Here is a 13795-nt window from a genome sequence, read left to right as displayed (position 1 = left end):
TGGAGCGAAGATCACAGTGAGTCTCCGCACACTGCCCTGAGGCCTGACCAGGCTGGTCATAAGCGGCTGTGTTGAGTAAATGTAGAAAGGGTTGCTCCTACAGCCATCTTCTGCAAACAGGGCCATGGCCACACACTGCCCTTGAGCCCTTTCCCTGTGCTGATACCTGACTGGCAGAGACCTCAATGAGAAGCAGGGAGGTAGGCAGATCACCTGAGGTCAGGAGATCGAGACGAGCCTGACCAACATGGCGAAACCCCGTCTCTATTAAAAATACAAAAATTAGCTGAGCGTGGTAGCGAGTGTCTGTAATCCCAGCTACTGAAGAGGCTGAAGCAGGAGAATTGCTTGAACCTAGGAGATAGAGGTTACAGCGAGCCAAGATCCTGCCATTGCATTCTAGCCTAGGTGACAGAGCAAGACCCTGTCTGGAAGGAAGGAAGGAAGGGCATAATCCCAACACTTTGGGAGGCCAAGGTGGGCGAATCACCTGAGATCAGGAGTTCGAGACCAGCCTGGCCAACATGGTGAAACCTTGTCTCTACTAAAAATACAAAAATTAGCCAGGCGTGGCGATGCAAGCCTGTAGTCCCAGCTACTCGAGAGGCGGAGACAGGAGAATCCCTTGAACCCGGGAGGCAGAGGTTGCAAGTGAGCCGAGATTGCACCACCGTATGCCAGCCTGGGCGACAGAGGGAGACTGTCTCCAGAAAAAAAAAAAAGGAAAGAAAGAGAAAGAAGCAAGGTATAGGCCAGGTGTGGTGGCTCACACCTGTAATCCCAGCACTTTGGGAGGCTGAGGTGGGAGGATCACTTGCAGAGTTCAAGAACAGCCTAGAAACATAGCAAGACTCCATCTCCACACACAAAAAAATAATTTTTTTAATTCGCTGGGCATGGTGGCACATGCCTATAGTACCCACTACTCAGGAGGATGAGGCAGGGGGATCATAGCTTGAGCCCAGGAGTTGGAAGCTACAGTGAACTATGATCATGCCACTGCACTCCAGGGCAACAGAGGGGGACTCTGAAGCAGGGTATATAACATTTACAGACACAGGGTCAGTCCCAGCTCCACCCTTTCCCAACTATCCTTGCTGCTAAAGGGACACTAGGGGAAATGGCCCATCTGGATGGCCAGGGTGTGGTAACTGGGAACAATCACTTTGGAGAAGCATTTGATAAAACCGTGTGTTGGGATACGAATGCGTCCCCCAAAGTTCTTGGGTTGGAAATTTAACCTGCAGTGCTACAGATTTTAGAAGTGAGACATTTAAGAGGTAATTACGTCACCAGGGCTCTGCTCTCAGAAATGCACTAATGCCATGACCATGGAAGTGAGTGAGTTTTCACGGGAATGGATTCTTTATAAAGAATGAGTTCACCCCTCTGTCTCAGATGAGATGCCTTCCGCTATGTTACAAGGAAGACGGAAGGCCCTCACCAAATACCAGCCCCACCATCTGGGACTTTTCAACCTTCAGATTTGTGAGCCCATAGATTTCTCTCTCTCTTTTTTTTTTTTTTTTTTTTTGAGAGGGAGTCTCGCTCTGTCTCCTACAGAATCTCACTCTGTCTCTCAAGCTGGAGTGCAGTGGCACAATCTCAGTTCACTGCATCCTCCGCATCCTGGGTTCAAGCGATTCTCCTGCCTCAGCTTCTCTAGTAGCTGGGATTACAAGCATGCCCCAACATGCCGGGCTAATTTTTTGTAGAAATGGGGTTTCACCATGTTGGCCAGGCTGGTCTTGAACTACTGATCTCAAGTGATCCACCTGCCTTGGCCTCTCAAAAGGCTGGGATTACAGGTGTGAGCCAGCGCGCCCAGACAGATTTCTGTTCATTACACGTTTCCTAGTCTGTGCAATTCCGTTACAGCAAGACAAAACAGACTAAGACATGGTGTCAAGATGAGAAAGCACATACCTTGTGGCAGCAATAGCTTTTGTGGGCGTCCCCCTTAGAGGAACACGGGTGCATACAAGTATCCAAGTACTGGCAATGCACAAAACCATCTAAGTATCCAACAGCAGTTGGTAGGGTAAATAGTCCCATGTAGTGGCCAGGCCAGGTGGCTCACACCTGTAATCCCAAAATTTTGGGAGGCCGAGGTCAGGAGTTTGAGACCAGCCTGGCCAACATAGTGAAACCCCATCTCTACTAAAAATACAAAAATTAGCCAGGTGTGGTGGCATGCGCCTGTAGTCCCAGCTACTCAGGAGGCTGAGGCAGGAGAATCGCTTGAACCCGGCAGGTGGAGGTTGTAGTGAGCAGAGATTGTGCTACTGCACTCCAGCCTGGGCTACAGAGTGAGACTCCGTCTCAAAAAACAAAAAACAGAAAACAATAAAAATACGGCCGGGCAGCCAGGCGCAGTGGCTCATGCCTGTAATCCCAGTACTTTGGGAGGCCAAGGCAGGCGGATCATGAGGTCAGCAGTTCGAGACCAGCCTGACCAACATGGTGAAACCCCAGCTCTACTAAAAATACAAAAATTAACCAGGCATAGTGGCGGGCGCCTGTAATCCCAGCTACTTGGGAGGCTTAGGGAGGAGAATCGCTGGAACCCAGGAGGTGGAGGTTGCAGTGAGCCGAGACCGTGCCATAGCACTCCAGCCTGGGTGACAGAGTAAGACTCCATCTCAAAAAAAAAAAAAAAAGAAGAAGAAAGATCGGCCGGGCGCAGTGGCTCACGCCTATAATACCAGCACTTTGGGAGACCGAGGCACGTGGAACACTTGAGGTCAGGAGTTCAAGACCAGCCTGGCCAACATGGTGAAACCCCATCTCTATTAAAAATACAAAAATTACCCAGGAGTGGTGGCAAGCACCTGTAATCCTAGCTACTCGGGAGGCTGAGGCAGGAGAATCGCTTGAACCCAGGAGGAGGAGGTTGCAGTGAGCCGAGATCATGCCATTGCACTCCAGCCTGGGCAACAAGAGCAAAATTCCGTCTTAAAAATAAATAGGGCCAGGTGTGGTGGCTCCCGCCTGTAATTCCAGCACTTTGGGAGGCTGAGGCGGGCGGATCACAAGGTCAGGAGATTGAGACCGTCCTGGCTAACACGGTGAAACCCCATCTCCATTAAAAATACAAAAAATTACCTGGGGGTGGTGGTGGGCACCTGTAGTCCCAGCTACTTGGGAGGCTGAGGCAAGAGAATGGTGTGAACCCGGGAGGTGGAGCTTACAGTGAGCTGAGATTGTGCCACTGCACTCCAGCCTGGGCGACAGAGTGAGACGCAAAAAGAATAAAAAATAAATAAATAATAAATAAATACAACAATTGGCCAGTGTGGTGGTGGGCACCTGTAACCCCAGCTACTTGGGAGGGTAAAGCAGGAGAATTGCTTGAACCCGGGAGGTGGAGGTTGCAGTGAGCCAAGACCACGCCACTGCACTCCAGCTTGGGCAACAGAGCAAGACTCTGTCTCAAAAAAAAAACAAAAAACTTTTTTTGTCCGATGTAATCACACAACAGAATAGTATACATCCATTAGCAGGAATGAACTAGAGCTTTACCAACATGAAGAAAAATGACAGATAATGATGAATAAAAACTGCAAGTGGCAAAATAGTGGGTACATGGGTATTTATTAGAACATTTAGCTGAGTGAGGTGGCTCCCGCCTGTAATCCCAGCACTTTGGGAGGCTGAGGTGGGTGGATCACTTAAGGTCAGGAGTTCAAGACCAGCCTGATCAACATGGTGAAACTTTGTCTCTACCAAAAATATAAAAATTCGCTGGCATGGTGGTGGGAGCCTATAACCTCAGCTACTTGCTGGGAGGTGGAGGTTGCAGTGAGCCGAGATTGCGCTACTGCACTCTAGCCTGGGTGACAGAGTGAGACTCTGTCTCAAAAAAAAAAAAAAAAAAAAAAAAAAGTAATCAAATACTTCAAGAGAAGGCAGGAAAGGAGAAACAGGGGAACAAAAGTGGGACAAATGGAAAGCAAATGGTAGACCTAAATTCAACCATGTTAATAATTCTAAGACATATTATGAGAAAGGGGAGCCAGTTATGGGAAGGTGTCTCATCCTCTACCAAAGGGATGGCATGCACTGCAGTGAAGGCGAAGCAGGGCGTTGGTCTGGGTGTGAACACTCTCTGCATGGCCTTTGCCCTGCTCACAAGTATTTAAGCATGGAGACGGAGGTTCTTTTTTTTTTTTGAGACAGAATTTCGCTCTTTTTGCCCAGGATGGAGTGCAGTGGCACGATCTTGGCTCACCACAACCTCCGCCTCCTGGGTTCAAGTGATTCTCCTGCCTCAACCTCCCAAGTAGCTGGGATTACAGGCATGTGCCACCTTGCCCAGCTAATTTTGTATTTTTAGTAGAGACAGGGCTTCTCCATGTTAGTCAAGATGGGGCTTCTCCATGTTAGTCAGGCTAGTCTCAAACTCCCAACTTCAGGCCTTGGCCTCCCAAAATGCTGGGATTACAGGCGTGAGCCACCACACCCGGCCTCCTTTTTTTTTTTTTTTTTTTTTTTGAGACTGAGTCTCGCTGTGTCACCCAGGCTGGAGTGCAGTGACATGATTCTTACTGCAACTTCTGCCTCCTGGGTTCAAGCAGTTCTCCTGCCTCAGCCTCTTGAGCAGTTGGGATTACAGACATGAGCCACTGCACCCGGCCACCTAGATGTTTTTTCTAAACATGATATTCTTCATGTTTATCCCGTTTGGGATTCACTGAGCCTTTAACATCTGTAAATTTCTGGCCGGTAGTGTTGGCTCACACCTGTAATCCCAGCACTTTGGGAAGCTGAGGCGGGTGGATCACTTGAGGTCAGGAGTTTGTGACCAGCCTGGTCAACATGGTGAAACCCTGTCTCTACTAAAAATACAAAAATTAGTTGGGTGTGGTGGTGGGCACCTGTAATCCCAGCTACTCAGGAGGCTGAGGCAGGAGAATTGCTTGAACCCAGGAGGTGGAGGTTGTAGTGAGCCAAGATCACATCATCGCACTCCAGCCTGGGTGACAAGAGTGAAACTCTGTCTCAAAATAAATAAATAAAAATAAAAAAATTACAAATTAAAAAATTAGCTGGGCGGCGTGCACCTATAATCCCAGCTACTTGGGAGGCTGAGGTTGGAGAATTGCTTGATCCTGGGAGGCGGAGGTTGCAGTCAGCCGAGATTGTGCCACTGCACTACAGCCTGGGCGATAGAGTGAGACTTCATCTCAAAAAAAAAAAAAAAGAAAGAAAAGAAAGAAAAGTACCAGCCAGATGTAGTAGCTTACATCTGTAATCACAGTACTTTAGGAGGCTGAGGTAAGAGGATCACTTGAGGCCAGAGTTTAAGCCTGGGCAACATAGTGAGACCTCATGGCTACTAAAAATATGTATATATATTTTTTGAGATGGAGTTTCGCTCTTGTTGCCTAGGCTGGAGTGCAACTGCTCGATCTCGGCTCACTGCAACCTCCACCTCCTGGGTTCAAGCGATTTTCCTGCCTCGGCCTTCAGAGTAGCTGGGATTACAGGCATGTGGACCACACCTAGCTAATTTTTGTATTTTCAGTAGAGACGGGGTTTCACCATGTTGGTCAGGCTGGTCTGGTGACTCCTGACCTCAGGTGATCCAGCCACCTCGACCTCCCAAAATGTTGGGATTACAGGCATGAGCCACCGTACCCAGCCAATAATTTTAAAAACATTAGCCAGGGGGAACATGGTGAAACTCTGTCTCTACTAAAAATACAAAAAAAAAAAAAGGCCGGGCGCGGTAGCTCACGCCTGTAATCCCAGCACTTTGAGAGGCCGAGGCGGGTGGATCATGAGGTCAGGAGATCGAGACCATCCTGGCTAACATGCTGAAACCCTGTCTCTACTAAAAATACAAAGAATTAGCCGGGCGTGGTGGCGGGCGCCTGTAGTCCCAGCTACTCGGGAGGCTGCGGCAAGAGAATGGCGTGAACCCAGGAGGTGGAGCTTGCAGTGAGCTGAGAGCAGGCCACTACACTCCAGCCTAGGCAAATGAGCAACACTCCAACTCAAAAAAAAAAAAAAAAAAAAAAAGAAAAGAAAAAAAAAATTAGCCGGGGGAAAAAATTAGCCAGGTATGGTGGTGCCTGCCTCTGGTCCCAGCTACTCAAGAGACTGAGGTGGGAGACTCACTTTGAGCCCTCAAAATCAAGATTTCAGTGAGCCATGATTGCACACCACTACACTCCAGCCTGGGTGGCAGAGTAAGACCCTATCACTAAAAAAACAAAACAGGCTGGGCACGGTGGCTCATGCCTGTAATCCCAGCACTTTGGGAGGCTGAGGTGGGCAGATCATCAGGTTGGGAGTGCGAGACCATACTGGCCAATATGGTGAAACCCCGTCTCTACTAAAAATAGAAAAATTAGCCAGGTGTGGTGGTGGGCGCCTGTGGTCCCAGCTGCTCAGGAGGCTGAGGCAGAGGAGTTGCTTGAATCCGGGAGGCAGAGGTTGCAGTGAGCCGAGATCACGCCACCGCACTCCAGCCTGTGCAACAGAGCATGACTCTGTCTCAAAAAACAAAACAAAATAAAAAACAACAAGAACCAACTCCTAAAATGCATTTTTATACTTGCTAACCCTGGAACTTGGCTTTGGGAAGTCTTTCCTAAGTGTGCACAATGTCACACAGCAGCAGACTGATTCAATAGTTAATGGTTCACCTGTTTTGGTTATGGAATTTGATGCATGAAATACTGACAAGGATCTCCAAGACATATTGAGAAAAAAGCACATTGGAGAAAAATAGTTATTTATGAATATGTAAAATAGCAGCTAACATTGAGCAATTTTGATTCAAAGACTGATTTTTTAATCCCCACATATCTGAGGAATGTGCCACTATTCTACCCATTTTAGGGATGGGGTAACAGAAAGTAGTGTAGCGAGGGTCACATGGCTGAGTGGTAGAGTCTAGGTTTGAACATGGCAGTCTGGAAGGATTCACTCTCAACAGTTAACAGGGGTGACCTCCGGGGAGTGGATATGAAAGTGGATACAGCTAGGCTGGGCGCTGTGGCTTACACCTATAATCCCAGGATTTTGGGTGCCGAGGCAGGTGGATTACTTCAGGTCAGGAGTTCGAGAGCAGCCAGGCCAACATGGTGAAAGCCTGTCTACTAAAAGTACAAAACTTAGCTGGGCATGGTGGCGGGGGCCTGTAATCCCAGCTACTTGGGAGGCTGAGGCAGGAGAATTGCTTGAAACCAGGAGGTGGAGGTTGCAGTGAGCCGAGATCGCACCACTGCACTCTAGCCTGGGTGACAGAGCAAGACTCCGTCTATTAAAAAAAAAAAGAAAAAGAAAAAGAAAAAAAGAAAGTGGATACAGCTAACATGTCCAAAAAGCATCTCATATTTCTCTCCAAAATGCAGTTTAGCTGTGAAGTCAGCTGCTCTTATTATGTGGCCAACATTGTGCTGACAGGCTGTGCCCTGCAGCGGAGAGGAATCTTCTCTTTATGCTTGTATATTGCTTGAATATTTTACAAGCTTAGGAACCAAATCCACCCACCCTTTTGGACCTAGTTGAAGGCCCTCTTTTATGAAGGCCAACATGATGTTTTCCAGTGACTACTGGGTCTCAGGGACTTGTGAAGGGAAGCCCAAAATCTTGTTCTCACTGAACAAACAAGCCGTGCCACTACATGAATCTCTACTGAGTACCCCGCATCGCAGCTTTCCCAGTCAGCGCCATTTCCATCTCTCCCTTGCTTGTGAAGTGAGGCTGTTTCCTTATCTCCAGTATGTGTAGGAGAACAGCATCTATCCCCATGGGGTTGCTGTGGGGATTCCAACTCAAAGAACAAGGATTCTGAAAAGTACCAGGCAGGTTGCATGGGTATAATGACCATTAGCTGTTATCATTAAACTTAACACCTGCAACCTAAGCCATCTCTTCCACACCTGTAATGAGCTAATAGAACATATGTCAAGATAACTTTTTTTTTTTTTTTGAGATGGAGTCTCGCTCTGTTGCCCAGGCTGGAGTGCAGTGGCACGATCTCGGCTCACTGCAACCTCCGCCTCCCAGGTGCAAGCGATTCTTCTGCCTCAGCCTCCTGAGTAGCTGGATTACAGCCATGCGCCACCATGCCCAGCTAGTTTTTGTATTTTTTTTTTTAGTAGAGACGGGGTTTCACTATGTTGGTCAGGCTGGTGTTGAACTCCTGACCTCGCGATCTGCCCGCCTCGGCCTCCCAAAGTGCTGGGATTTTTTTTTCGAGACAGTGTCTCGCTCTTTCACCCAGGCTTCAGTGCAGTGGTGAAATCCAGGTCATTTCAGCCTCAAACTCCTGGGCTCAAGTGATCCTCCTGCCCCAGTCTCCCAAGCAGCTGTGACCACAGGCACAAGCCACTACGCTCAGCTATTTCTTTTTTTGTGGAGATGGGGTCTTGCTTTGTTTCCCAAGTTGGTCACGAACTCTTGGGCTGAAGTGCTTCTCCCTCCACAGCCTCCTACCATGCCTGACTAACTGCAGATTTTGAGATGGAGTGTCACACTGTTACCCGGGCTGGAGTGCAGTGGTGCGACCTCGGCTCATTGCGACCTCCGCCTCCCAGGTTCAAGTGATTCTCCTGTCTCAGCCTCCCCCAGTAGCTGAGATTACAGGCACCCGCCACCATACCCGGCTAATTTTTGTAGTTTTAGTAGACAGGGTTTCACCATGTTGGCCTGGCTGCTCTCAAACTCCTGACCTCGTGATTCGTCCGCCTCAGCCTCCCAAAATGTTGGGATTACAGGCGTGAGCCACCACGCCTGGCCTTTTTTCCTTCATTTTTATGATTAATACAAACATCATGTGGCAGTTTATGAAATTTGTAGAAACTAGACATTTCTTGCCTGGGGCTGGCAGCTTTCCCCTCGATTCCTGAGGGGTCCTCTGGGTGACTTAATCTCCGCCGTTAGAGGTACAGGGTGGAAAAGTTTGAAGCTTCCGGGACGATTCTACAATTTTGTTTTTATCAATCCAGACCCACCTGCTCCCCCTTGTGACCAAGGCTGCACATTACAGTCAAGAGTATAATTAGCTCAGAATTTAAAGACCATGTGAAATTCATGCAGCAATGTAACTGCTGACCCTGACGCCACTGACTTGCACTAAAGGTGGCCAGACATGGATCCTTTCCGAAATGCAGCCCCTGTCTCACCTCCGGTGGGAGCAGGTGATGCAGGGTTGAGGAACAGAGGCCCTTCTGTAGTGAAGACCACTTTTCTCCCCGACTAACTGCTGCAGGATCAGAATAGGAAAGAGACTGATTTATTGAAACACCACACAATTTACATAAAGAAGAAACACAAGCAAGAGTGGGGTGAACTGGAACGCACTTTAGCTGCATCAAGGCAAACCTGGTCTTCCAATAAAAGCTCTGACCCGTAGCGGCTGTGGGACTTGGGGGCATATGAAGCATCACTTTTGACTTCCCTTTGTTATTATAATTCTTGCCACTGAAAATAGCCACTATTTAGCTGAATTATCCATCAGACAACTGGAGCCAGAAGCTTCTACACATTCTAGAATGTGAACAATTTAACTCTTGCTGCATCACCCAGAAAAAATGGTGGCAGGAATGGTGAGAGAGAGGAGGAATCTCTTGAGTTAGAGCCTCAGGTCTGAAAAGGCAACTGGTAGGATCATCCCATTCCCTCTCAGAAGCTTCTGAAGTGGAAGAAAAACAAGCAAATCCTAAAGCAAGTAACTTTATTATCATTCCTTTAAAAAGAACCAAGGAAAATTCACAACATATGTGAAACACAAACAGCTGTGGTTTAGGAGGTAAACAAAGGACCAACACAGCCCTGAAATGCAACAGCCTCTGAGTGACTTGGGCCGCATGTGACTGGGGTTCTGTTAAAAGGGCAGGCTCCTCCCTCCTAGCCCTGAAGCCCCAGGAACCTGCCTTGAAAGACAAGCTCTCTAATACTCAACTTGCAGGGTCTCGCCCTAACATCCAAGACTTGGTAGCATCTCCTTTCTCCCAAAACCCAGCTGGAACTCAACTAATCCTAAACGAAAACTCAAGAACAGCACACCAGATGCCACCTGTTGTTTGTCAGGGTCTCAAACTCCAGAGGAAATGCATTTGCCTGTCATGGTTTTCCTCTCTAAGGGCACCTGTCTGAACTTGGAGCTGTGCTTCCACTGGTGCCTCATGGGGCCTGGGCCTACTCTCCACCTGAATTCACACTTTTCTCTATAAGATATCAGGTGGGGAATAAGTCCAAGAAGGTGGCAAGAGGCTCCCGAGCAACAGAGCGTGCTCATTCCTGGCAGGCATCTCCCACAATGCCCCAGAGGGCTGGCGAGGCCGGGACAGCATAAGGACAGAGAAAGGGCAGAGGGGTGCTTGGAAGTGCTCATCACTCAGGGGAGCTGGCAGGCCCGGGATGACAGGCAGCCTGAACAGTGCTGGAACAAAGACAGCCACCCTGCGCCCCTTGTCGAGCGGCTGCTGGTGATGGGAAGCAGCACGTCGGCACCACCTCCTTTGTTGCAGGAAATGTTTTGTATCAGGCCAATGACTTCAGTTTTCCTTGCCTGGAGATGCCTTCATGAAGGAAGGGGACAGGGAATACAGGCGGGCATGCTGCAGTTGGCATCTCTGGGGCTGCCAAATCTTGAGTTCACTTGGGGCCAAGGCACTCCACAATCCCATTCCCCTTCATGCCATCGAAGAAGAAGAAGTTGTTGTGAGGAGGGTCCCGCTGAGACAGGGCCTGGGGAGAAAAATGAAAAGAGGGTTTAGCTCAAGTGCTTGAAGAGGAATAGAGGGAAAAAAAAATTCTAAAAGCAGTCTAGGGCAGTGGTTCTTAACTGGGGTCGATTTTGCTCCCAAAGGGCTATTTGGCAATGTCTGGAGACAATTTTGATTGTCCTATCTCCTTGCTCTGTCCCTTACAAGCTGTGTGTCCATGGGGAGATTATTTAACCTCTCCAAACATTACCTTATTTTCCTAACATGAGATTAAGAAATGTATTTGCCTGGGTTAAACTATGTATCTCAAAAATGTAAAACAGGCCAGGGCCAGGCACACTCACACCTGTAATCCCAGCACTTTGGGAGGCTGAGGTGGGAGAATCACTTGAGCCCAGGAATTCAAGACCAGTCTGTGCAACATGGTGAGATCCCGTCTATATGAAAACTAAAATAGGTGGGGCGCAGTGGCTCACGCCTGTAATCCCAGCACTCTGGGAGGCTGAAGTGGGAGGATCACCTGAGGTTGGGAGTTGGAGACCAGCCTGGCCAACATGGTGAAACCTGTCTCTACTAAAAATACAAAAATTAGCCGAGTATGGTGGTATGCTACTCGGGAGGCTGAGGCAGGAGAATTGCTTGAGCCCAGGAGGCAGAGGTTGCAGTAAACTGAGATTGCGCCACCGCACTCCAGCCTGGGCGACACAGTGAGACTCTGTCTCAAAAAAAAAGAGAAAAAGAAAAATGACATAAATTAGCCAGGTATGGTGATTCATGCCCAAGGTGCCAGCTACTCGGGAGGCTGAGGTGGGAGGATCGCTTGAGCCTGGGAGATTGAGGCTGCAGTGAGCTGTAATAGTGCCACTATACTCCAGCCTGGGCAACAGAGTGAGACCCTGTCTCAAAACAAAAAACAAACAAAAAAACACCTTAAAACTAAAACAATGACTAACACTGTGTTGCACCACCATTGGGCAAACAGCAGAAATAATTATTCATGACTATTCAACTGAGAAAGGTGGCAGTTCTTAGGCTGTGGCCTTTATCACCTAAGGGGACACATTTAATCAAGGAACACACTGATGCAGAAGGGGGCTATTCCATGAGGACATAAAGTCGCTAGGCTTCCACAGGGGGCCAGGGCTGGGATCCAGAGGGCCTGGACAATGCTATTTAGCAATGGCAATGGTGATTATCTTGTGGGGTTACCAGACAGAGCACTTTAAAATACAAGAACAGGGCTGGGCTTAATGGCTCACACCTGTAATCCCAGCACTTAGGGAGGCCGAGGCGGGAGAATCACTTGAGCCCAGGAGTTCGAGACCAGCCTGGGCAACATGGCAAAACCCCATATCTACAAAAAATAAAAAAAATTAGTTGGATGTGGTGGCGTGTGCTTATAGTCTCAGTGCCTCAGGAAGCTGAGGTGGGAGGATCACTTAAGTCCAGGGAAATCAAGTCTGCAGTGAGCTGTGATGGCGCCACTGTACTCCAGCCTGGGCAACAGAGAGCGAGAGAGAGGAGTGGGGGTGGGAAGGAGAGTGAGCACGTGGCCCTGTCTTTTGAGGCAGGGTCAGCCCCCGAAACAACATACTGAGTCTTGTATGCACATACATCTTTCTGAGAAAGGGTTCACAATTGTCACAAATTTTCAAACAGGTCCTTAACCCAGAAAGGATTGAAATTTCACCACAAGCTACCATTTAAAGAGGAAGACATCACCTAGGCAAGCTGCCAGGGCAGGGTTTAACGGTTCCCAGGAGCACCGTCCCATCATTCATGAGGAAGGTGGGGCTACACATCCTGAACTGCTCCTCTTCAAACTCAGCACCAAACCCTTTTCATTTCCTCATCCATAAAACGGGGACAATCACATCTACCATACACAAATAGTGTTAGTCAGCCATTTTTCCAGGGAAATTTTATTTATTTGTAAATGTTTTTAATTTTTTGAGACAGGATCTTGTTCTGCTGCCCAGGTGGGAGGCACATTCTCGGCTTACTGCAACCTCTATCTCCCCAGCTCCAGATATCCTCCCACACCCTCTCGAGTAGCTGGGACTTTTGTAGAGATGAGGTCTCCTCATGTTGCCCAAGCTGGTCTTGAACTTCTAGGTTCAAGCAATCCTCCCAAAGTGCTGGAATTACAGGCATGAGCTACTGCACCCAGTCAAGGGAACATTTATTAAGCATCTACTCTATGCCAGGTATTCAGCTAGACATTAAGGATTCTGAGAAGGTCTCTGTCCACATGGAGCTTGGATCAGAAAGAAGTTTGCTTCTCTGGGCAAATAGGCAAATAAAAAGCACCTGCCTGCTAGAGTTTTGGTGAGAATGAAATGTGACTAGGCTTGTAAAGTGCCGAGCACGTAGTAAATTCTTAGTAAGTAGGAGCTGCTATTAATAATAATAGGGCCAGGAGTCCTTTACCAATACTGGGGATGCCACCAACCTAGCCAGGTGGAAGGGCCCAACAGTACACAGGTGGAACTCTTAGACCCTCAAACCCAAGATACAGGAGATGGTACGTGTTTTACCATGAACCTGGGATGGCTGCTGCTTTCACTATCACCTCTCTTACCATAAACAGGGAGACCTGCCGTGGACGGTGGGGATGGAGAGAAAGGAAAACTGCTTTAAACCCAAGGAAGTAGACATGGATATAAAATAGGGTATCTAGAAGGACGTAAGAAAGGAAAGACGCAAAAGATGATTCCAAAGGAGCAGACTTGCGCTTGACCCATCTCCTAGTGTAAGCTTTCCATAGGTGCTCAGACAGTGCCTCAGGAGAGAAAGGTGAGTCTGAGGCCCTTGGACTGCAGGCCCCGCCTGCCAGCTGGCTGAAGGCTGACCAGTAATAAGTATGAAGGAGTACTGGGGATGAGAGCAGGGCATGGGGTGAACATGGGGCAAAAGGTAAAGTGCTTCCCAAGCAAGATGGGGTAGGAGGAGATTCCAAACACACCCAGCAACCAAGAATGCAGAGTACTCTGGCTATCTGGGATAAACAGAAACAAGATGCTGGGCACCAGCTGTCTCCAGCAGGCAGGAAGGAGGGGGCTGTGTGAGGATGGGGATGTGAGAAACTACCACCAACAATGGGGTCAAGG

The 13795-nt window shown here is 48.5% G+C and overlaps 1 protein-coding gene across 1 annotated transcript in view; it reads right to left on the bottom strand.

Moving 5' to 3' along the window:
• Positions 1-9674: 9674 nt before the first annotated feature.
• Positions 9675-13795, bottom strand: part of SAE1 (SUMO1 activating enzyme subunit 1) — a 79193-nt gene continuing 75072 nt past the window's right edge. The window contains exon 9 of the mRNA XM_034946814.3: positions 9675-10707. Coding sequence (XP_034802705.2) covers positions 10615-10707 — 93 coding nt within the window. The 3' untranslated portion in view covers positions 9675-10614. The remainder of the gene's footprint in view (positions 10708-13795) is intronic.

Source organism: Pan paniscus, chromosome 20, assembly GCF_029289425.2.
Source record: "Pan paniscus chromosome 20, NHGRI_mPanPan1-v2.0_pri, whole genome shotgun sequence".
Taxonomy (NCBI): Eukaryota; Metazoa; Chordata; class Mammalia; order Primates; family Hominidae; genus Pan; species Pan paniscus.
The sequence above is the reverse complement of the archived record's forward strand: the minus strand, read 5'-3'. Positions and strand labels throughout refer to the sequence as shown.